The sequence below is a fragment of the Lutra lutra genome, chromosome 9 (genome assembly GCF_902655055.1).
Source record: "Lutra lutra chromosome 9, mLutLut1.2, whole genome shotgun sequence".
In the NCBI taxonomy this organism is placed as follows: domain Eukaryota; kingdom Metazoa; phylum Chordata; class Mammalia; order Carnivora; family Mustelidae; genus Lutra; species Lutra lutra.
The window spans coordinates 90284218-90307397 of NC_062286.1; the positions used below are offsets into that span (position 1 = coordinate 90284218).

A 23180-nucleotide genomic window follows, 5' to 3' on the forward strand; every position below is an offset into this window, starting at 1 on the left:
GGGGAGTGAACCATGGAGAACATCCCCCAGGCCCACCAGGCCAGGCCTGCAAGTCAGCTGACTTAGTGGCAGGCCCAGCTCTCAGGAGACCTGGAGGAGCCAAACCCATAGGCCTAATGTGTAAACCAGAGTGCCCATCACTACCCCTTCCTTGGGACCCTAATCTTCGGCCATCTGGATATATTAAGCCCTATGGACATTGTGTACAGGGAGCCACATTTCTGGAAGGTACCCGGGGAACACAGAAGAGCACTGTAGTTACGGGACCCAGTAACACTGTCCAATGCCCTGGCTCCCTGGCAGGGATATGCCACCCCTGGGCAAGTAAGTACATTGGAGTTCTTGGGCCAGTCACCCCAGCCACCTGTACTCTGGATGCCTCCCACCTCTCTCACATCTCGGGGAGGTTGCAGAGTAGCTCTGAGAGATAGGTGCACTGACCACTTATCAGCCAGTTCACCCAAATAGGTGTTTTCATTTCTTCGAGTCCCTGTTCCCCTATCTACAAACTAGGGATATACCTATCTGATAGTTATAATATTTGTAAAACACAGAGATCGATAACTGGGAAAGTATGAATGAATGAAAAAGAACATTAATAATATTGGAAATGATGTATGTAATACTGTGAAATGCTGTGACCTTTAGAAGAATGATCTAATGATGCCCCAGTGCTGCCTGTCACCCCCTCCCCAACCTTTGATTGGCAATGTCGTTTTGCCCACATCTTCACACACACCATGTATTTATCCTCCTCTCTTACCAGCCTGTGAATTGTTTGGTTTTGTTAGGATTTAAAAGGTTTTGGGCTTTGATCTATTGTGTGTCATGGTAGGCAGAGTAAGGGCTTCCCAAAGATGTCTATGCTGTACTCCGCAAAACCATGGCTTCGAGGCCTCACATAGTCTCAAGGAATGAAAGCTGCAGGCAGAACAAAGGTTGCTAACCAGCTAACTCTAAAATTGAGAGATTATCCTGGATTATCTGGCTGGGCCCAGTGTGACCACAGAGTCCTTATGAGTAAGAAAGGAAGGCAGCAGAGAGGGTCAAGGTGATGCGGTGTGAGGACTCAAGCGGCCTTGCTGGCTTTGAAGACGCAGGAGGGAGTGTCCAGCCAGGAATGTAGGCAGCCTCCAGGAGTGCCTTCTCCCTAGAGCCTCCAGAAGGAGTGCAGCCTGGGAGATGATATCAGATGTCTGACTTGAAGAACTGTGAGTAAGAAATTTGTGCTGAGTTATGCCACCAAGTTTGTAGAAATTTGTTACAGCAGCAATAGGCAACTAATACATGTGTTGCTATCAGAGTTTAGTGTTTAGGATACAGACATATGCTTATTTCCAAGAGCCTAGAGGGACTCTTCTCTGCGATGAGCACATTCTGCCAGCTTGGGGATCACACGTGCTCAACAGCACTGAAGAAAGTGCTCTGAAGAGCCTGGCACTCATAGGCCCCCCTTGGGACCCTCGTTGTCAGGAGGGGGGCAGATGAAACAGGAGGAAGACACGTCACCCCTCACATGTGATGCTAATTGCAATAAGCAATGGTAGAAATTCATACTGATCTTGAGCCTTCTGATTTCCTGGGTTTTATGTCTGAAAATTATCTGTGGTTGACATAACCTTAACACAGTGCAGGGAAGTAAGTCTCTTCTGATCTATGACGCCGCAGTCATAACACTGTCCTTAGCTGTTCATTTGGCCCTTTGTGTCTATAACAGGGAGTATCAGTCACTTTCAGGCAGCAGGAAAAATAGCTCTGAGTCTTGGAATGATCTGGACAGGAACGTTAACTGCTCGACTCTTATACAAAAGGCCCACATCATCCATCTGGGCTCATTAAGTCATTGAATTGCTCAGAAGCACCAAATTACTTTTTTTCTAGCAAATTACATGTTCAGATTTGCTATTGCTTCACATCTGGCAGTGGAGGCGAAAGCCAAAACTTGTGTTTGAAGTCTGGGAAGTCATCTCACTCTGCCTTTTCTTCCTCGGGGAAGAGAAGGAGGCAGGTGTTTGACAAAGAGGTGGAGGGTGGCAGAGAGCCACAGGGAGGGTCAGCACTGGTCTTTGAGGTCGTGCACACAGCCTGGGGGCAGGAGGTGTGGGAACCGAGCAGCCTGCACGGCCCTGGGCAACCTCATGGATCTCACAGACACAGAGGCCATCTGTCCTTTGGGGAGTGGCTGCAGGCTGCCCTGTGTAGAGATTCTGGGCTGGGAGGAGGGTGAGAGGCATACTGTCCTTTCTCTCCTCCTTTATAACCCCAAAGCCAGCATCTGAAGCCCAGGGACAACAGTGAGAATGGGCCTGACCCTCCCACACCTACAGCCGTTCCAAAGCACTTAGGTTGCCTGGCTGGACCTGCTCCCTCAGTAGCAGGAGCCCCCTGCTTACCTGCCAAGTTAGCCTCAGGAGCCACCTTGCTCTCTGCCCCCTGCTCTTAAAGCCTGGAACAAGCTGGGGCTGGGAGCTTCCAGAGAGGGGCCTGGGTCTTCTCTGCCTATGCATTGTCCCCGCCGTCTCCAGGGCACCAACCCCAGCTGCCCCAAACCCTGGCTTTCCTATCCTGACCCCGAGGGGCCAGCGCCCAGGCCCTCCGCACAGGTGGCTGAAAAATGAAGACTCGCTCAGCACTTTGACCTTGACTCTCAGACGGCAGCAAGCAAACATTGACCCCTAGAACATGTTAAAAACCCACACTCCTGAACCCATTCCACAGAAATTCATCAGTAGGTCCAGGACAGAGCCAGGAATCTGACCCGGGGTCATGAAGTCCACAGCCACACTTTAAGAGATGCTTTTGTTTTATAATGTTCTGGTTCCTCCCAAGCCAAAATATACAGGTCAGAGACTCCGCATAGAAAGCCCCTTGACTGACCTCAGGACAGCCAGCTGCAGGGACACCTGGATGACCTCCTTCAGGGGCCATATGTGTGGCTGTGGCTAATGGGGAGGCCGGACCCAGGGGACAGGCCTTCATAGCCCAGGATGACTGAGAGTGAAGGAGCATCCCCTCCTTGTCTCTTCAGCCAGTGAACCAGGACCACAACCCAGACATTGCCAGGAAGGAGAGAGCAGCAGGACAGTGCCTCCCGGGGGTGGCCCCTCTAGACCAGCTCAAGCCCTGGGTCTCTGAGGCCCAGCATCACCAACCCTCCAGTCCATGGCTCCTCCCCAGCTCGTTTCCTATTCGTGAGTGACCCAATCCCTGGAGGCCATCGGTCATTCTGCACCTGGGCCCCTAGTCTGGCTGACATTCCTTTCCTGTGGCCGGTGGCAGGCAGCAGGAGCTGCAGTGTATGTTCTGGGCTGGGATGAGGGGCTGTTTGCTGGGTGGTGGCTGCAGAGCTGCAGGTCTGCCCAGCTCCCACCAGCAGCAGAGGCTGCCCTCCTCCAGCTGCAGCTCCCCCAAGGAGGCCACAGTCCCAGATGGGCTGGAAGGAGGGACGGCATTTCAGGCAGGAAGCATAGATCAGGGTCCAAAAGGACAACATGGGGAATTTTTTTAAATTTTAATAAAAAAATGAAAAGGTTGTATAAAAATTAAAATCGAAGTAGAGATTTTTAAAAGTGGGGGAAGTAGCCCCAAGTTATAATAATTTACACCAGATGGAAAAGGAAAGGCGGAGTGAAGAGCAGGCCCTGGGGGTCATCCTCCAGCCTAAGGTCAGTCTCACCCGATGTGGTGTCTGTTTCCCCCCAGGTACCGCGTGGTGGTCTCGTATCCTCCCCAGAGCGAGGCGGAGATTGAGCTGAAGGAAGGCGACATAGTCTTTGTGCACAAGAAGCGAGAAGACGGCTGGTACAAGGGGACCCTGCAGAGGAACGGCCGCACCGGCCTCTTCCCGGGCAGCTTTGTGGAGAGTTTCTGAGGACACGCTCCCCATGCCCCACTCCCCAGGCACAAAGGCTTCCCGGGATCCCCAGGGGGCAAAGAGAGGCAGTCAAGTCCACCGAGGGCCCCAGGTCCCTTTCAAGGCTCCTGGCGAGGCCACCCTGGACGGGGATGGGAGCTGGGGGATGTGGAGGTCGTGCCTTCGCCCACAACCACCCACCAGGAGTGCACCTTGGGGTTGTTCTCCCACAAAATGCTTCCCTCTGCGTAAACTCTAAAGAAATACCTTTGAAAAGAGAAGATGCTGATGCGGGTGATCGGCTCTGCGAGGGACTGCTAAGTCGCAGCCTTCTTATTTGTTGCCCCCGCAAGCCTGGGCGCTGCGGAAGGGCTGCAGGGCTTGGATGGCAGGCACCGGGTCCTGGGTGGTGGCAGAAGGTCTGAGGGCTGCCCCGGGCTGCTTGTGGGGGGTCCAGATTGCTCCATCACCTCTCTATATACCTCAGTCATCTGCCACCTGGCCACTCAGCAGGGGTGTTTCCGGCCCAGGGCTGTGGCCGGTCGCCAGAGTCCCCCAGGCAACCCCACACGCAGCTCCTGCAGGAGGCGTGAGATCGCACTTGGCTTTGTTTCCTACCCATATTATAAGCCACACATTTCATTTTGCCACCACTGTCCCTTTGCATTGCTTCTTTCTTACAACATCTTTTTAAAGTAAAGCTGTCAGACTTTCTATATTTCTAATAGGTCATACATTGCCTATTTTTCATAATCTGGTGCTGCCTTTTTGTAAACCAGTAATGACTTGGTTGAGCTTGAAAGAAAAAAAATGTCTGAGCTGATATCAAGTGGGCAGAATTTTTATACATACCATATGAATTTTGGAAAACTCTGAAAAGCCCACGTACTCAACATCAGTGTTGGCTACTGCTCCACGGAGAAGAGGGAATCCATTTAAGTGGTTGGAGGGAGTTTGGGAAAAGTCAATTTCCTTAAACCCTTACCAAGCCCCATGCTATGTCTAGACAGTGATAATTACTATTCAAGAACTGGAACCATTTCAAGGAAGGGTCACTATAATTGCCTTGTGTGTGGCAGTAGAAAGAACATGAAGGTCAACCCCAGTCTAGGAAGGCAGAATTTTCCTTTTATTGCTTTAGGGAAAAGGACTACAATTAGCATTATCAAGATATGATTTCTTGGTACTGAAGCAGTTTTTAACCACAGTTCAGATTTATCACCTCGTGACAGTTCTGTCTTTTTTTTTTTTTTTTTTAATAAGTGTTTCCCTATCAGGCAGTACAAATGTTGGTCTAGAGACTGGAAGTACAATGAGGAGAAAGGAATTTGAGGCATTGCTGCAGACTGGCAGAATCCAAGGGAGCCAGGAGGAGAGAGAGAAGGGGCACCTTTGATCCTAGGACTTGCCCTGGATGGGGTCCATCAAGGCCTCTTCCTGAGCCCAGCAACCCAGACCTCCCACAGACACAGACGGGAGAAGCCCTGTCATCAGGCCATCTCGTTCTCCAGAAAGTCAGACCTTAAGAATACATTCCTATCAGCTCGAAGTCACAATTGATAAGCCCCTTCTCTCTATTTTTACAAAACCACTCAGGTTTAAATTAGGCAGACTAAATTAGCCTTTGGTAACATAGCATCGCCTGATTTTCAAAGATGCAACAAAATCCAGAAACATATTCCCTCATATGATGTGATGCCTTTGAAATATGAAACGCTTATTTTCAGAGTTCCTATTTGGGGCTGTGACTTGGCTATTACCACCAGGTGGTCACCACGAGGGTGGGATCATGCCTCAACAAAGGCTCTTCCCCTCTCTCCAGATGATCATAGATTTAATAGACTTGAGAAATTGTTCTGAATCAAAGAAAGACAAAATCCTGCTTAAACCCAGGGAGCCCTGTACATGAGTTAATGACAACCAGAAGGTATCCATTTGCCATTGATGCCAAATTAGTTGCCTGACATGCACAAAAATCACGTGCGTGTTTAAAATCACGCCATCACCAAAAATGTGCATGGATGAATGTGCTGAGATACGTGTGCCCCCAGGGAGACCAGAACTAACAAATCCCAGATAATAAGGAAAGTTTTTTTTTTTTTTTTTTAATGAAGGCAGTTACCAAGCAACGAAACAGACTAACTTGGACCTTCTTTCCTCTCCCAGCCACAGCCCACACGAGGCTTGTGGTAGGTAGGAATCGCTGAACAGCCTAGGGACTGTGGGCGAGGCAGCAGCCCACCAGGGCCCAGCACCCACTCACAGCAGAGAGCTGGGGCTGGTGGCCAGTGCCTTTGCAAGGCATCAGCTGACCTCTCCTGGGGCAGAGTTGGGGCAGGCATTGGCATGACCTCGGGAAGGAAGCAATGCCATAGGCCAGCCATCATGCTCTGGGCTGTTTTCAAACACATTTAGCCAAATCCATCAGCCTTCATGACCGTTTAGCCCACAGACAAGAGAAAAGGCAGAATTAGACCCTTTGGGCCAACTTGTTCTAAATAACCAACTCATTTTGGCTACTAAGATGAAACCAACACCTTGTCTGAATGCTCACATTCTACCCTGGCCCAGCAACTTAGACATCTTGGTTATCAGTGGCATTTGGCAGCCAAGGTGACTTGCTTTGAGGAATGCAGTAGAGTTCATAGCCACTACCAAGGTCAGCAGACACTGAAGTGACAGGGACATCTGGTCCACCAAAGAGCCTCAGAAGTGGAGTGGGGAGACAGTGGGCAGGCAATTCCCTGGCAGCCTCACCGTGTGAATGCCAGGTTCTGGCACCCCAAACAAGCTCAGCTGCCTGGCTGGGAAGTTCTTTGTACTTTGCACAGCTCACACACACACACACACACACACACTAATGTTTTTGTTACACACAAATGTCAGCGTGTGATTTTGGAAGAATTGACAGTAATGACAAACTATGATGCCTGTGTTTCTGAGTCTTTAAATAAAAATGAACATGGAGAGGCCTTGTGTCTGGATGATGTGAGTAGTGAGGTTGGGGGCAGAGGCTGAGTGAGCCCAAGCAGAAATGTCCAAGTGGGTAGGAGCATAAGGGGGCAGGTGCCACACAGCATCCCTGCAGGCCAGCATGTTGACTCACACACCCACCACCGCAGAATGCTTCCATGTGGGGAGCACAGGGTGGTTGGCCATTAAGGATACTGGGAATGTCAAGACTTCCATATCCAGCACATGCCAGAGAGCCACTGGCTGGACAGTAAGGATTGAGCTGGTGAGTGTGCAGGACCACTAGCTATCCTCCAGTGGCTCGTGTGCCTAGAAAGTAGAGCAACTTTTTCCCGATGACTTACCTTCCTTCCTTGTGGGAAAGTGTTTTGTGTCAGTACTCAAGTCCATCAATTCCGGAAGTGCCTGGAATTGACCTCCCAGACCAGCACACTCCTCACCCTGCCCTTGTGTGTCTTGCCCTCACAAGACAGGAGCCGTTTTCTGAAGCACAAGGAGGAGAGTGCCTGGAATCCACCAATAGGAGGGGCTTCAGGAGACCACCAACCTCCAGAAAAGTAGGACTGTCCCCACATCAGCCAGATAGACAATGCCTGGCAGAAGGTTGCCCCAGCTTGAAGTATGTTGGGGTATTTCTTGAGATAAGATCTCACTGCCTTTGTAACCAAGACCCCCCCCCCCCATATTCTTTGAGTATCACATATATGCTTGAGCTGGAAGGAAGCTTAGCAAGGAGACATTTTCCTTCTACAAAAATTAAATGAATATATATGAGCACAGGTTATGGGTGGGGAGTATAGTGAGGGCCCAGCACTATAATAAGGAAGTATATTATATGCTCACTTAGCCCTCCCGCCCTCGGTGGAATTTACTCATCCTTATTTGCTAGATGAGCAATGAAGGTTAGAAGAGGTGAAATGAATTGTCTCAGGTCACATTGCTCAAAGAACATTATGACCTAGACTCAAGCCTATTGTAGCACCAGAAGCTGGACCCTAAACCCTCCACAGAAATGAAATGTCAAGAATGACAGCATGAGAAGAGGGGGACAGAGGACATATAGGCAGTACCCACCACAATATGTCAGGAAAGGGCGCACAGCCGGACAATGCACAAGTCTGTGGGGCAGAGGTACCCTGACTATAGAGCCCCTCAGATGCCTCCCTTGGATTCTCTCCTGAAACTGTGCTTTTTTGAGGGTGGGGAGGCTAGGGCCTGGGGCTTTTCCAAATGGAGGGACTGACACATGATCCATGAACTTTGCCTTATACTTAATTTACAAACATCATCTTGCCTCATCCTTACAGCATCTCCTTGAGATGGGGTCCTCATTCCCCTTTAATAGATGAAGAAATCAAGACTTTAAGAAACTACACCATTGGCTCTGAGTTCAATGAGTGGCAGAGCCAGGACTTCTGACGTCCAACCTCCAGCTCTTTACTGAATGTGGCAGAAACCCTGAAATGTTGGTTGTAGCAGGCAACACTCACTCTGCAATCAGCTGGAACCACCTTCGGAGGTGGGCACTGCTATCATGCTATTTATAGATGGAGAATCAGAGGCAACGCAAGGCCTGATGTAAGACCACACACTAGTGCATGGGCAAGCTGTGGTTGAAACAGGATTGAATGCTAAGAGGAGTCTAGGCTCAGTCCCATAGGCAGGGGAGCCACTGGTGGCTTTTAGCAGCTGCTCTGAGCTGTGCCTGAGGGAACACATCCTGGGCCCCATACTAGAGGGAAGAAGGACTAGAGCAGCTCTAGGTCCCTTCCAATGTTGAGATAAATGTTTCTCCTCTCACTTAGACATGAGGAGGACACAGCATCCCCTCCTAAAGCCTGTGCTGCTCAGAGAAAATGCTGAGGCCTGAATCCCTCCCACCCTAAGCCAGTTCCCACCACTGGCCTGGTCTCACAGACCCAGTCACCATCTTTGTGGATCTTCTACGAATCCTTATTGATTTGAATATGTTGGAGTTCTCATCTCATTTTCACTTGGTATTACCCTTCCAAGTGTCTCTCTTAATCTCCCAAAAGGGACCACACTTGGTTGCCCACAAGGGAGTGCATCTCGGACTTGTGACCTGCAGGTGTCCTGATTTAGGCTGAGCTATTGTCACCCAATATCAAGGCTGGTCCCAATATGCTGAGGTCTGTCCCTCAGGACTAGAACTGGACAACTTTTCATTTGTCCACGTTGACAGGTGCCTGTGCTGGCCATTGGCTCCTCGCAGAACTCGTCCTGTGCCTCTGATAGGCTCTACCAAGATCAAGGGACATGCTAAGGATTAATCCCTGACACTCAAAAGTGTAAACAGATTGTCATTAGTCATTATTTGATAATGTCAGAAAACCAAGCGGAATAAATAAAAAGGGGGAAATTCTTGACTCAAGTAACTGAAAAGCCAAGGGCAACCATGTGGAATATGTGAAAAAGATGTGGTCTGGTTGTTATAACCATTTTGCTGGTGAGAACTGGAGATGGTAAACATCTTGCAATGGTAAACACCTACAATGTGTAGAATGCCCAAAATGCCAGTTGAATATTCATTAAGAAGCTAGTTTAGGGGCACCTGGGTGGCTCAGTCTGTTAAGCGACTGCCTTCAGCTCGGGTCACGATCCCAGGATCGAGTTACACATCAGGCTCCCTGCTCAGTGGGGAGTCTGCTTCTCCCACTGACACTACCCTCCTCTCAGGCTCTCTCTCCCAAATAAATAAAATCTTAAAAAAAAAGAAGAAGAAGAAGAAGAAGCAGCTATTTGAGGTACATCTTACTTCAGGCACAGCCGGATCCAGGTACTAATATGCTGTTCTCAGGTATCTCTTGGGTTTGCTGTCCTCCATGCTGTTTCCCTTCTCTCAGGGAGGCTGTCCCCACATCACCAACAGGTTTGGGATGACTAATACCTCAACCATCCTCACAGAAAGAGAGTGTCTCTTTCTCAGTGGTCCCAGACAAAATCTTAGGCTTGACCTTACCAGTTCAGACTGGGCGCATGCCTATCTCCCTGACTTGGCCATTGTGAGGAGAGGGCAGGAATTTGCTAACTGATGGGACCTGAGGTAAAGGCTGTCCCTGAGCTGTCATCCAGCCAAACCACACGGATCAAAGATGGAAGCAAGAGGACCCCCACACACACAGTCCAGGGAGCAAAACTGAAGGATATTTTGACAGACCAGCTAAAACCAGCAGATGCCCACCCCACAGGGCTATACCCTACTCCAGGACTCCTACTCCTCTAGAGACAACCTAGCAAAGTCTGAGAAAGTGGACCATCAGAGAGACTTGCACCATATTTCTGAAGGTGAGGTATAAATACCAAATCCCATAGGAAATATTGACAGACTTGGACATAAATATGGAGTAAAATTCTCAGTTTGGTGGAAGTCATGTTCTTCAATGTCCTAAAAAATAGAACTAGCTGAAAGCCAGGAGGCAGAAAGGAAGCAGCATGGAGGAAATGTACCCATCCCTCCATCATTACCTAGAACATGCATGGTGAGGGGACACTCACAGGTGCCAGGCTGCCCCTACAGACAGGGTGAGGAAAGATGGAGTTTGAGGTCTGGAGAGGAAGACCGGTTTTGAATGAGTAACTAGAAACACGAAGAGCCCTGTGCCTGAGGAGAACAGGCATTGGTTGCACATGGCAGAGGGATACAGCCCACCCAAGGACGAGATTCAAGCTGCTTCCTGCCTGGAGATTCTTGGCAGGAATGGGCAGTGCCAAGATAGCAGAGAAGAAGCTCCCTCCTGCCCAGAAGCGGGGTAAGCATGTTTCCGCCAGAGAGAAATCAGAGCATGTGGCCCATTTTATCACGGTTGTTTCAGGACGTTTGCTCTGCATCTGTGCACCTTCTCCCCATCCCTCCCACTTGTGCTCATTTATGCTACAGCTGTTTCCTAAGACTCCTTATGCCAGACACCAGCATCACAGAGAAGAATGGAGGCAACACAATCCCTCTCAAGAGGCCAAGCATCCCCAGAGCTTCAGCCTGGTGGGACCCTGGTGGGTGGGTCGGAAAATACTGTGTTTGGTGCTAGGGAAACAGAGGTGAGTAAATCCATGATGCCAGTGTCATCTTGCTAGAGCTGCTATGACAGAGGATGACAGAGTGGGGGTCATAAACAATAGAAACTTATTTCCTCACTGTTTTGGGGCTGAAAGTCTGAGGTGTCAGCAGAGTGCTTTCTTCTGAGGCCTCTCTCCTTGGCTTCCAATGGTCACTCTCTCCCTGTGCCTTCACTGGCCTTCCTCTCTGTGTGTCTGAGTCCAGATTTCTTATCTCATGAGGACACAGTCATACTGGAGCATGACCCACCCTCATCACCTCCTTTTAATTAATCCCCTCTTTAAGGACCTGTCTCCAAGTACAGTCACATATAAATGTGGGGGACAGGACTCAGCCTATGCTCATGGAGACCATGTTGCAGTGAAGAGGTCAAAAGTTAAATGTGTAGATAATAGCTACTAGGCAAGTAATTATTAGAGTACAAAGTACAGAGGGATCACAAAGAGAGTCTCATCTGTTTGCTGGGGAAGCAGAATGGCAGCTCGTTTTTAGAGATTGGGAAGGTTGTTCTGGGGGAGGACGTGCATAGGCAAGTACCCAGAGGGCAGGAGAGAGCTGAGCCAAGCTGGAGGGGAGGGGAGAACAGAGGGCAGGCCAGGACAGAGGAGAGGAGAGGAGGTAAAAGGAGGAACTGAGATGAAAAGGGACAGGCAAGCAGGGGTGAGCCTTCTAGGCCAAGGGCAAGAATGTGCCTTTGAGGAGCATAAGGAGTGGGACACAACCATATCTGGGCAAGGTAGAGAACGGATCGTATGAACATAGGGAAGCCAATGAGGAAGCTGCCACAAATTTCCAGAAAAGATGTGGTGATGTCCTTGCGTAGGGTGGTGGCAAGGACATGGAGAGAAATGGGCAGACTGGAAGGTCCTCTCCAATAAGTAAAGTCATGGTGAAGGCCAAGGAGGAAGTTGTCCACATGTCCCTGAGGAAGACCGCTCTTTGGTAACACTTCTCTAATTTGCAGTTATTTCTTTATAAGACTGTAAAGAAAACCAGAGGAGGTGGTGGGGGTTGGAGGAGGAAAGGGAGGATGGCTGGGAACCCTCCCAACTATGGGCCTATGTGTCAGTCAGGGTTCTTCAGAGAATCAAAGCCAGCCCGGTATATATAGACATTCTATGGAGCTTTATTACAGGAATTGGCTCACACAATGGTGGAGGCTGGGAAGTCCCAACGATCTGCTGTCGGCAAGCTGGAGCCCTGGGAAAGCCTGTGGTGTAATTCAATCTGAGTCCGAAGGCCCGAGAACCAGGAGCCCCAGTGTCTGAGGGCAAGAGAAGATGAATGTTCAGCTCAAGAAGACTTTCACCCTTCCTTTGCCTTTTTGTTCTATTCTATCTCCACAGATTGGATGGCACCCGCCCACGCTCATGTGGGCAGAACTTCTTTACTCATCTACGAATTCAAATACTAATCTCTTCCAGAAACACCATCACAGACACACCCAGAAATATTGTTTTATCAGCTCTTTCTCCCTTCTCCCAGTCGAGGCGACACAGGAAAACAAACATCCCAGCTACCATATCCCCTCAGGATCCCATGTGTACCAGGCCCAGGGGACCGCTGGTTTGTGGCTGACAGGAGACCCTGCTCATGCGATGGTGGGCACATTTGCTGAAAGGAGAGGCCAGACCCCCATCCCTCAGCCTCTGCCTCTTGCCTGCTGTTCCTCTGGGTCACGCTTTGGCTCAGACACCGGTGATGCTGATGGGGATCCGAGGCTTCATTTCTCTTCCTGGCCAGGACAGAAGCTCAGACTGCCCACAGTCCTCCTGAGCAAAGCAGCTAAAGCCTCTGTGGTGGCCAGACCACTGTGTGCTGGGTGACACCCCTTGCCATCTGGACCCCAGCCTTTCTGACCAGGAGCTGGGCCCTTGCAGCAACAACAGTGGGGGCTCCTTACTGATCAAGCCACCAAAACAAGAAGTTTCCCTCTGGGGGAATGGAATGCAAGACAGAGGGAGATAGTCATGACCCAGGAAGTAGAGAGGACAAAGGTGGAGAATGGTTTGATGCAGGAGGTGTGGACACCTGGATCCCAGAATTCAGCTGCATCCCTGGCAGTGAGGACGGTGAGTGCATATGAAGGATAAGTGTTTAGTCTGCTGACCCACACAGAGTGCTATATACACACTTGCTCATTTTTGTCCTCACATGCAGCAGGAACTATTACCATGATCATTTTACAGATGGGAAAACCGAGGGAGAGAGCAACTAAACAACTCCGTGGAGGCCAAAGCGAAGTGGTGCTGCCAGGGTTCAAACCCAGGCAGTCCGGCTCCAAAGACCACATTCCAGACCCAGGGCCATTGGCAGCCTCCCCATCTGACCTCCCGCATTCTATAACAGCACACAGGTAGTAGCGGGGGTGGGGGCGTCCTCCCATGTGTCTCTTTGTTCCCCAAAGCCTGAGGCAGGGCTGGAGGATGAGGTCCCATCAGTCACAGTGGGTTCTTGGCTATCCCTCTGTGGCCTCAGATGACAGAGCTCCCAATGGCCCAGAGTCACTCCCACTTGGTGGCAACTATCTCAGTGAAAAAGAATGAAAACTACTTCCGCTGCAGGGGTGCCTCTGCTCAGGGCCCAGGCTGGTGCTTGGTGGCCTGGCAGTGGTGTCCTCACAACCGGGCTGAGAGACACGGCTCTCCATAACTTGACTAGTTTCAGCCAGCCGCCACTCTGCCGGGGCTCAGGACTGAGACGAGGCTATGGCACCCATGTGGAGGTAGAGGTCCTGAATGGGAGGGAAGAGGAGACACAGAAGGGAAAGCAGGGAAGCCTGGGGGTCAGGGGCCAGGTTCTATCCCCACATCTGTCCCCACTGACTTTTGTGACTCTGGGTGAAGCTGGGGCCAGGGGTCCTCTTTGTTCCATTCGCTTCTGTCAAATGGACCAGACATCCTAATTGATACCAACACTGTAACCGGATGCCTGCCTCCCTTCCCTGCAGAGAAGGAGTGACCAGAGAGATTCACAGGCGCTAGAAGGATGCCCTGCTCATGGCACTGCCTCCTGACACAGACACTCAGCCCATCACTGTCTGGGAGAGCACACAGCGTGGGGCCCCAGAGGGGAGCAGCTGTCTGCACATGTGGGCCTTCTACTCTGCTCTAAGAAGCTGACCTGGTTTCTTCCATCAAAGGGCCTCAAGGACCCATGTTGGCTCCTCCTTCATACCTCTACCCATCACCCCAGCAGATGCCCTGAGGGGGCACTGGGATCCAGCTGCCCGCCTGAGGACTCCTCCTCGGAGGACACAACCCTCAGACTCCTCCCACCCAGTAAGCCCAGACAGTCACTGGCTGTCCATCTGCCCGTCTGTGGTCCCTCTAAGTGTCTAGAAAGCAGGACCACATCCCAAGTCAGTCGGCCCAGCTGAGGGGTAACATGGAAGAGAAGAGCAGAGGCTCGATATTCATCCCCTTAGGTCTTGGCTTTCCACCCAAAGGTATTTGTGTCCACTAGTGCCACGGAACACCAGGTAGGAGGCTGCCCAAGGCTGCCCGGGGCCCTGGCTGCCAAGGGATGGCTTAGGACAGAGTCTGGGTCCTCAGCTACAAAGGGCAGAGAAAGAGTAGACCTATTCCAGGCAACAAGGCCTCGGTCTGAAACTGATTCATGAACCAGTATCCATGGCCACTCTGACCTGACTGTCGCCAAGCCCCTCAGAAGCAGTGAGGAGGGCTCCACGGGCCAGGACCCCCCACCCCCACTGGGGAAGCCTGCCTCCCAGCCAGGTGGGAGCCCATGTCCACCCCACCCCTCTGGAAAGCCTCACTCATGTGACAATAAAGTGGGTGACATGAGTCTCAACATATAAACCAATTCTAGGGGCAGTTGCACTGACTTCATTTAGCCCTCTCTGCCTCGTTTGGCTCTGTGATGTGCCCACTCCCCTTGTTCTGGAAGCTCTGTTTCCCTTTGGCTCTGGCTGTGACACTCTCTGCCTGGTGTCCCATGGCTCCTCTCTCCCTGTTGTGTGCCTGATTAGCCTCACGCACTCTTGCTGTCTGAGGGCCTCCTGAGACTAATAGGCTCTCACAGCTGTGCCTCAGCCTCTCGCTCCTGAGCCTCACTGCTGGATGACTGCTGGTTGTCATCCCTCGTCACATCCCCTCACAATGGCCTAGGCACCCTGCACATCTTGAGGGAATCAACCCTCCCAGTCTCAACTAGTAGGGTCCAGGCAGGCTCCAGGGGCTGCCCTCCATACATCCTTTCTCCTCTTCCTAAAGTGTGGTCACTCTCCACCTTCTGCTGCCACTTCCCCCTTCTAATGCACAGCCCCCGCTCCATCCATCTGCCCCCGCCCTGGGGGTGCCCCAGCGTGGTCCTACCATGTGTACATAGCACATTTGTTCTCTTCTGTGCCTGGTTGCTACAGATTTTTCATATCTTCCCTGTGCAGTCCCCTCCCTGTTCTCCTCACCCTCTGCTGTGCATCTCTTTCTCTCCATGCTGGGGGCTTTTCAAGAAACCTTCACTGCAGGGGCCATGTGGAGGTGAGACAGGAGCGGTGTGCTGGGCTGCCCGTCAGTGCGCAGAGGCTGATGGAGAGAAGGTGAGGAGCCAGCCCAGTAGGAAGTGGTGAGTGAGCGGGGCGTGCATGGAGGCTTCAGGCCCTCGGTCTCTGACTTGCCAGCTCTGGGGGCGTGCCTCTCTCTGAGGCCCTCTACCTGTGGATGTCCTTGAGATCCCACCCACTGGCAATGCCCCTGTCTCACTCCTACCTCTTTCCCTGAGCCACCCGAGATGACTGCCTGCTTCCTGAAAACTAAACAGCCCTCTGGGTCCCACCTTGCCTCTTCCAGGCCTACCACTTACTGCAGCCATTGCTATGGCAACCAGCTTTGGTGACTGTCACTTGGCTGTGCCTCCCCTTGGCTTTGTGTCCAGAAGCTTTCCTGTCACCCCAGTGAGGGAACCTCCAGGGCACTTAAGGTTCAGAAAGCTGGGGATGGAAGGGGACACTTGGACAGATGACTTGTGGAATCCCCCTTTCTGGGGGACAATTCTGACACATCCGTTCTTCCTTGGCTGGCTATCCATGTCTTCCACTCCTGTTCCCCAGAGTTACTGCCCAAAAGAAAGCCCGTCTAGCATCGCCCCATCCCAGCACAAAGCCTGCCCGCGCTCTAACACACGCAGCCCTGTGTCCTTCCAGCAATCCTGTACTGGATGAAAATTAAAAGGAGGAAAAGGACCACATGGGAAGAGGAGAGGCCAGGCAACCAAGGAGCTTGTAGTCTGTGCCTTCCCCTGCTTAGGGCCAACCCAGAGCAGCAAAGGCTGTGGCCAGAGGTGTGGGCAAGGAAGCATCACTAGCAGACAAAGCCCTCACGCACAGCCCAACCTGCAGTCATTCCCTCACCACCCCAGGGGCCTGTGGGATGCCTGGATGCAGGTAGCCCATCTGAGGCCCTCGCAGCCTCAGGGCTGGTCCCCAGGGGGTCACTGGCCCCTGTCAGGGTTCTCAGCTCCACCTGGAACGAGAAGGTGCCTTCAAATGGACATGTCCCCATGTTCCTCAGGAAGGCAACAAGCCCAGTTTCTGTCTCCTCCACCAAATGCTCTTAGGGTTCTGAGATTTGTTTGAAACTTAAACTCTGTCTCAGGCTCCTCAGGCCAGATTCCGAGCTTATGTAACTCCCTGGGAATTCCCATGTGTTGGGCTGGCTGTTCCTAGAATCTTATTATGATTCATAGCTTGGTTCCGGATGCGGAGCCTCCGTGCGGCTCTGAGCTGGTAAATGCGAGCATCTGCCTTGGACTCAGAGAGCCACGCACAGACTGGAGCTGTTGGGAAGAGGCTGCTCCGGGGGTGTCTGCCGCCAACAGCTGCCCATCCATCCATGCCACCCCTAGTTCAAGGGAATTAAGACTTGCAAACAGCTCTGACTGCTTTAGTGAAAGGCCAACGCTCAGGAAACTGTTGTGCTTGTGTTCAGGATGCCTGATGGTGTCTGGGGGCCAGCCTGTATCTGGGCCAGCCAGGCCACTGGGAGGAAGGTACAGGTCAGGGGGGCTGTTCCTGAAAGTGGACCCTTCCCCACCATGTACAGTTCCCTCTACCCACAGGCCTTGGGTGTGGAAGGTCCAGACCCAGAATCTGCGCTCCCAATCGGAGTGGACAAACGCCAGTGTACCGCAGTGGGCTTGTGCAGGTTGCAGCTGGACTGGCGTTTTCTTCCCCATGCTTTCCCCTTCCTGTCACCAAAGGACTGATTGGCATCTGGAAGTCCCTGCAGTGTTACTGTACTGTGTGAAGTCACAGTGGGGGCCTTGGGCCTGTGGGAAAAGGATGTCTCCTCCCAACCTGGACCTGGGCCTCCTGAGCCAGGCTGCTCACAGAGATGCTCTCATACTTCCTCAGCTGGCCTCCTCCTCTCCAATCTTGGGACATGCCCCCTCTGTTCCTCTCTGGTCCCCACTTCTCCTCCCTCTCACATACAGCAACTTCCAGAGACACCCAGAATGCTGAGCCAGCTGCTCCTGGGTAGTTCCTGGGCACCTTGCCCTGCCTGGTGCTAAAATGTGAGTCGAGGGTTGACAGGCACCTGGCAAATCACCATGGCCTCCAAGACCGAGTGCTTATGCCCCTGGGCCAGGATCTGCGCTCAGCCTTGATGTCTGGCTCAGGGCTGCAGCCCGAGGCAAGAGATGTTCTCTAAGCTCTGGAAGCAGCCTGTATGGAAAGCTGGCAGCGTGCAGCGGCCGGTGATGCGAGCTTGGCACAACCTGGGACTCCATACTGTTGGCCTCAGACAATCTAAATGTAGATTAAAGAAGTTTTAGAGACAGTGGCTGAGAAAATAGAGCTGCTGCAGCCAGCAGGCATGGGGACAAATCTGGGGCCTCCTGCCTGGGCCTGGAGTAGGTGCACACCCTGCTCATTGCTGACTCCCCGCACTATGTGGGCTGTCATGCCCCTAGCCCCGAGCAGACGTGGACATGGCCACTCCCTGGATGACAGGAGCAATTAGCAGCATAGCATAAGCCTTCCCATCCTCTCCTGGAGCCCCAATCTCATGCCCACCTCCCCACTGTGGGACCTAAGAAGGCTGGAGTCTGCCAAGAGGCCTACTCGTCCCATCAGCCAGATTCCCAGTGCCCCAACATGGCCGTTAGCATCAGAGACATTCTTACTCAGAGCAAGGTGTACTTTGGCCTAATTGCCTGTTTTCATACTCAGCACTCTTGGCTCCAAGGTCTCTGGCTGAATAGAATGGTTCTGATTTAGGGGTCTTCCCTGGGGCCACGGGATGTGGGAGCAGTCCTCTGGGCCTCTTCCTCCCCCTGCAGAGGAAGGCCAGCATCTGGGGAGGCAGACTCTGAGCCAGAAGCCCTGGAGCTCCAGCAGCCCCAGGCTGCTGAGCCCACTTGGCATCCCAGCATCTGTCCTGCACTTGGGCGGTCAGCCTGCATGGTCCAGCCTTACCACAGGACTCATTTCACCGGTGTTTCCTGCGTCAAAAAGAGTTAAGTTCGAGGGCTGAGTCCTTATTGGCAATGTGCTCTCAAGTCAGGGATACTTCATCTAGAAAATGTGGATATGACAGACCTACTCTCAGGTTTAAGGATGAAGTGGCAGTCTTTGCCAAGTGACTCCTGCAGGAGAGGCCTCCCAGGCCCTTCTGGTCCTCTCCACGGGATCCCCAGCTGGGGCTAAACAGAAATTCAGGCCCAGAGCAGAAACTGGTCAGACAGAGATAATCAGGCTCATAGGCTATGGCCACCGTGTGCTCAGAGAGCCTGGCCCCTGCTCAGGAGAGAAGACGCCCAGTGTCTGCTCCTGGGGATGGCAGTCTGCAGCTTGCCCCTCCCACCCCTGCCCTGGGGCCCACCCCGGGACAGCTGAGGCATGAGGCTTTCATGCCTCAGCACACTGAGGCAGCAGAAAGGAGGCAAAGCCGTCCGTGGGTGAAAATCACAGCCGGCCCCTATAGGAGCCCCCAAACTTCTAAACGGGGCCAGGAGTGTGAGGTGCAGCGAACGGCAACTCATCAAACAATTAATACAAAGTCCCTGTCTCCTGCCTTCAGATGATGATCCCCTCAACAGTGGTTGTATTTTCCAAAACAGACAGGCTAGTTATTTTCCCATAATGACTTCCTTCAGTGCAAAAAATACTTCATCATTGCTCCTCTTTGGTCAAAATGGACCCTGGTTGCTGTGGGTGGTGTGGACCGCTTCCCTCACCAAGTGCCGAGCCTCAGCTTAATGAGTTACAGCCTGGCCCCTGACAGTCACTATTCAAGGAACAGTGGTGGCAGACTCGGCTGAGCTGACCTCACCAGCAAAGGCCTTCCAGGAATGCCAGCCCCACCCCCGGCCCCCCAGGCCCAGAACCAGCCAGAACCACTGTGTCCTACCCTAGAAGGCGTAACCCTCTCTCATGTACAAAGAGTTGCAGAGGCCCTGATGGTCCCACCCTCCCTCTGCAAGCTGGTGCCCCCTGCAGCCCACCTGCCCTGCCCCGGAAGTTATCCTTGTCCCTTTGGTTTCTGTGCCCACCACCCTCTTCAGCAGGGAAACACCCAGTGCCTGGAATGCAGTTTATGTTCAATAAAGCTTGATGGGGGAGGGGCACCTGGGTGACTCAGTGGGTTAAATATCTGCCTTCCGGCTCAGGTCATGATCCTGGGGTCCTGGGATCGAGCCCCGTATTGGGCTCCTTGCTCAGCGGGGAGCCTGATTTTCCCTCTTCTCCTCCTCCCCCTGTGTGCTCTCTCTCTCTGTCAGATAAATAAAAATCTTAAAAAAAAAAAAAAGCCTGATGGGGGTCACTGATTATTAATGGGTCAATCTGAGGGCTCGTAGGTACCTCTGCTGGAATGTTTCTCCTCACGGCTTCGGGGCTACCTCAGCAAGGAAGGCCAGACAGGTCAATGGAAACCAAAAACCCGCAGGTTTGGTGCCCTCAGTGTGGAGGTCCTGGCCGTTTGCTTTGTTGAAGTCCATTAGTGAGCTCGGAGGAGGGGGGCTTTGACAGGGCAGTGGGTCTTGTCCTTCCCCATCCCCCCAGTGGACTGAAGGGTGCCCTGAGGACCTGGCACCTGTCTGCTCATGCGCCGATTCTGCACCTTGGCCATGGGCTGGAATCACATGGAAGTTTCCCAAGGTCCCAACACTGGGTCCCTGCCTGAGCTCCTGAAACTAGAGTGTCTGGGGTGGAAGTGTCCCAGACCACCTAATAATGTGCATTCGGGGTGACACCCCCTGCGTGAATACAGCAGCTCCAGGGACGCACTCACAACAGGGGTTCGGATGTTCCACACAAACTGTGCCATGTCTGGGGTGAACTCAAGGGCTGGGTCTCAGATTCTCTGTGGGGGGAGGGGTGGGGTGGGGTTGGCATGGTTGCAGCTCCACAGTCTACAAACACTGGCTGAGCACATATATGTCCACAAGGGAAGTCGAGGAAAGCTGGATCGAGGATGCTGGCACTGAGTCTTGTGCTTTATGCCTTCGTGATGACTTCTGAGGCAATGAAGTTAAAAATGGAGTGGCCTGATGCGCTGAGGCCCTCCTGCCAAGTGGGCTGCCCCCCTGAGCGGCAAATTCACCACGCCTGGTCTACACCCATGTTCTCAACCCAACAGTTTGTTTCTCTAATTGAACTCATTAGAATCCTTAAACGAAATTCCTAACAAATGACTTTCAGGATAGAAAAATAAATATGGGCAATTGTGTTACTTTTCCAGTTTTGATTATCTAGCACACATCTGTTTCTAACCCTTATGCAAGAGCTATTTGTATACAAGTCTATTTCTCCTGCTAAGCAGTATGCCTCTAGAGGGAGGGGAGCATTAACTACCCCTCCCCTTTTTAACATTACACATGACCTTAGCTGTCAGCGACTGTGCTCCAAGCATTTTACCAATGATCTCATTTAATTTTATTAGCTCTCTGCACACACGTACTCTTGTGCTGTTTTCCTGATGGGAAAGTGGAGGAGCAGGGAGGCCTGCTAGCTTCTCAGAGGTCTCACAACCCACAATCAGTGGAGCTGAAAATCAGACCCTCCTAGCAGCCTCCAGACCCCGTGCATTCAGACCCACACGCACAGGAGGCGCCCATAGTTTGTCCACCCCGCGAGGGAAGGTGTCTGCTTTAAGAATTATCACTGTGATTTCTGATATGCATTCTCCTGATTAACATTAGTAAGTGAACTGTATGTCAAGCAAATACACTGAATGAAAATCTCCCACTGAACTTGGTTGGTATTTTAAAAATGCATTCTCACAGTGTTTTGTGTTCCAGTAAATATACATTACTCAGACTTGATTTGATCACTGACTCATATGCGATTCCTACTGTTAAAAGTACCGTCCTGCCACAAGAAACTGCCCAGGGCTCCTCCATAGCTCTGCGCCGGGGCCCTTCCAGTGCCTGGGGAGATCGCACTGGTCTCCAGGGACGCTTTTGACCCAAAATGCGATATTTGCACCCCTTTTTAAAAAAGAACAGACATGCTTCTTTCCCCCCAGCCACCCAAGATGCCAAAAAGGAAGAAAGCTAGGGGGAAGGTGGCCCCAGCCCCTGCTGACATGAAGAAACAGGAGGCCAAGGAGGTGGTCAAGCCCGTATATGAGAAGAGGCCCAAGAATTTTGGCATCAGAGGGGAGATCCAGCCCAGAAAGGACCTTACTCATTTTGTCAAAGGGCCCATTACTTCTGGCTGCAGCAGCAAAGGGCTATTGTCTATAAACAGTTAAAAGGGCCTCTCCTGATTAACCAGTTCCCCCAGGGCTTGGACGGCCACACAGCTCCTCAGCTGCTTCAGGGGGTTTTCAGGTACAGACCAGTAACAGAGCAAGAGAAGCAGCAGAGACTGTTGACCCAAGGTGAGAGCAAAGCTGCCAGCAAAGGAGATGTCCCCACTAAGAGGCCACCTGTCCTTCAGGGGTTAATAGTGTCACCAGTTTGGTGGAAAACAAGAAGCCTCAGCTCGTAGTGATTGCACAGGCCATGGATCCCACTGAGCTGACTGTCCTCCCAACTGCCCTATGTCATAAGATGGGTGTCCCCTACCTCATTATCAACAGGAAGGCCAGGCTGGGGCGTCTGGTTCCCAGGAAGACTTGTACTACTGTCACCTTCACACAGGTTAACTCAGCTAAGCTGGTGGAAGCCATCAGGACCAATGACAATGACAGATATGATGAGACCCACCATCACTGGGGAGGCAGCAGCCTGGGTCCAAAGGCGGTGGCTCACCTTGCCAAGTTGGGAAAGGCACAGGCTGAAGAAATGGCCACCAAACTGGGCTAAGTGGATGCTGTTGTATTTTCTGTACATAAAAGTAATAAAAAGTTCTTTCAGCCAGTGTCAAAAAATAAACAAATAAAAAGAACAGACATGCATTGAAAATGTACTAATCACATATGCATGGATGCCATGCAGTTAGCTACCATTTCGTTGACAGATGTACCAGAACCCTGATATGTAGGAAGCGACTAGGCATTCTGCACATTTTCGTCTAGGGTACGAGGGGTGTTGCTCTCTTAATGCTGTTGTTTGCTCAATAGCCCAGGCCAGGGCACTAATTGTGCAATGCCTTACCTCCTAATAGACTATCAGTCTGAAGAAGGGAGGAGGGGCGGGCATGCCTCCAAGCTCAGAAAGCCAGGAGCAGGAAACATGGGTGGTAGGGGCCCTCTAGGGCTGTCCCTAGCTCTCCCTTCCATCTCGAGGCCCTTTTGGAAACCAGGTTCCACTGACCTGAAGGGGAAAGGAAAGAAGAAACCTAGTGTACGAACCAAATTCCTCTACATGCCCAGGGCTTCGTAGTACACCCACAGATGTGGGTGACAACATGGACAATTCAGATTCCAGGAGCCCCTGCTCTCAGAGAGCACTGTGTTAGGTTCTCTGTGTTAGGTTAGGGAGCTGGGGCCCTGAGACCCAGACCCAGGGTGCCCTCTCCCAGCAGCCATGGCCGGCAGCTCTCCTATGCACGGAGTGGAGGGACAGCCGGCAACAGCCTGGGACACAGCTGATTTATGGCACAGGAAGGAGAAGGGAGCAAGATGGGGGCAGCTGAGCCTCAGGCACCTTGCTGGCTTCTCCCAGAAGAGCCTCTAGGAAGTGTGTGCTATGTCTGTCTTCTTGCCCAAGACACTTGAGCTCTCTGTGACATGTACTCATTATAATACGAAATTAGACATGTTAGTCCAGGAGCACAGCTCTCCACTTCCTGGCTTCTCAGGATGAAACCCTGCTAAATGAGGTGGAGAAGCACATGGGGAAGCCAGCAGGAGGAAATGCTCTTCTGCA

The 23180-nt window shown here is 51.9% G+C and overlaps 1 protein-coding gene and 1 pseudogene across 1 annotated transcript in view; both read left to right on the forward strand.

Annotated features, from left to right (window-relative positions):
• Positions 1–6820, forward strand: part of SH3RF3 (SH3 domain containing ring finger 3) — a 364818-nt gene extending 357998 nt beyond the window's left edge. The window contains exon 10 of the mRNA XM_047745167.1: positions 3703–6820. Coding sequence (XP_047601123.1) covers positions 3703–3871 — 169 coding nt within the window. The 3' untranslated portion in view covers positions 3872–6820. The remainder of the gene's footprint in view (positions 1–3702) is intronic.
• A 14574-nt stretch (positions 6821–21394) lies between these two features.
• On the forward strand, positions 21395–22175 carry LOC125109676 (60S ribosomal protein L7a-like; annotated as a pseudogene).
• The last annotated feature ends 1005 nt before the right edge of the window (positions 22176–23180 follow it).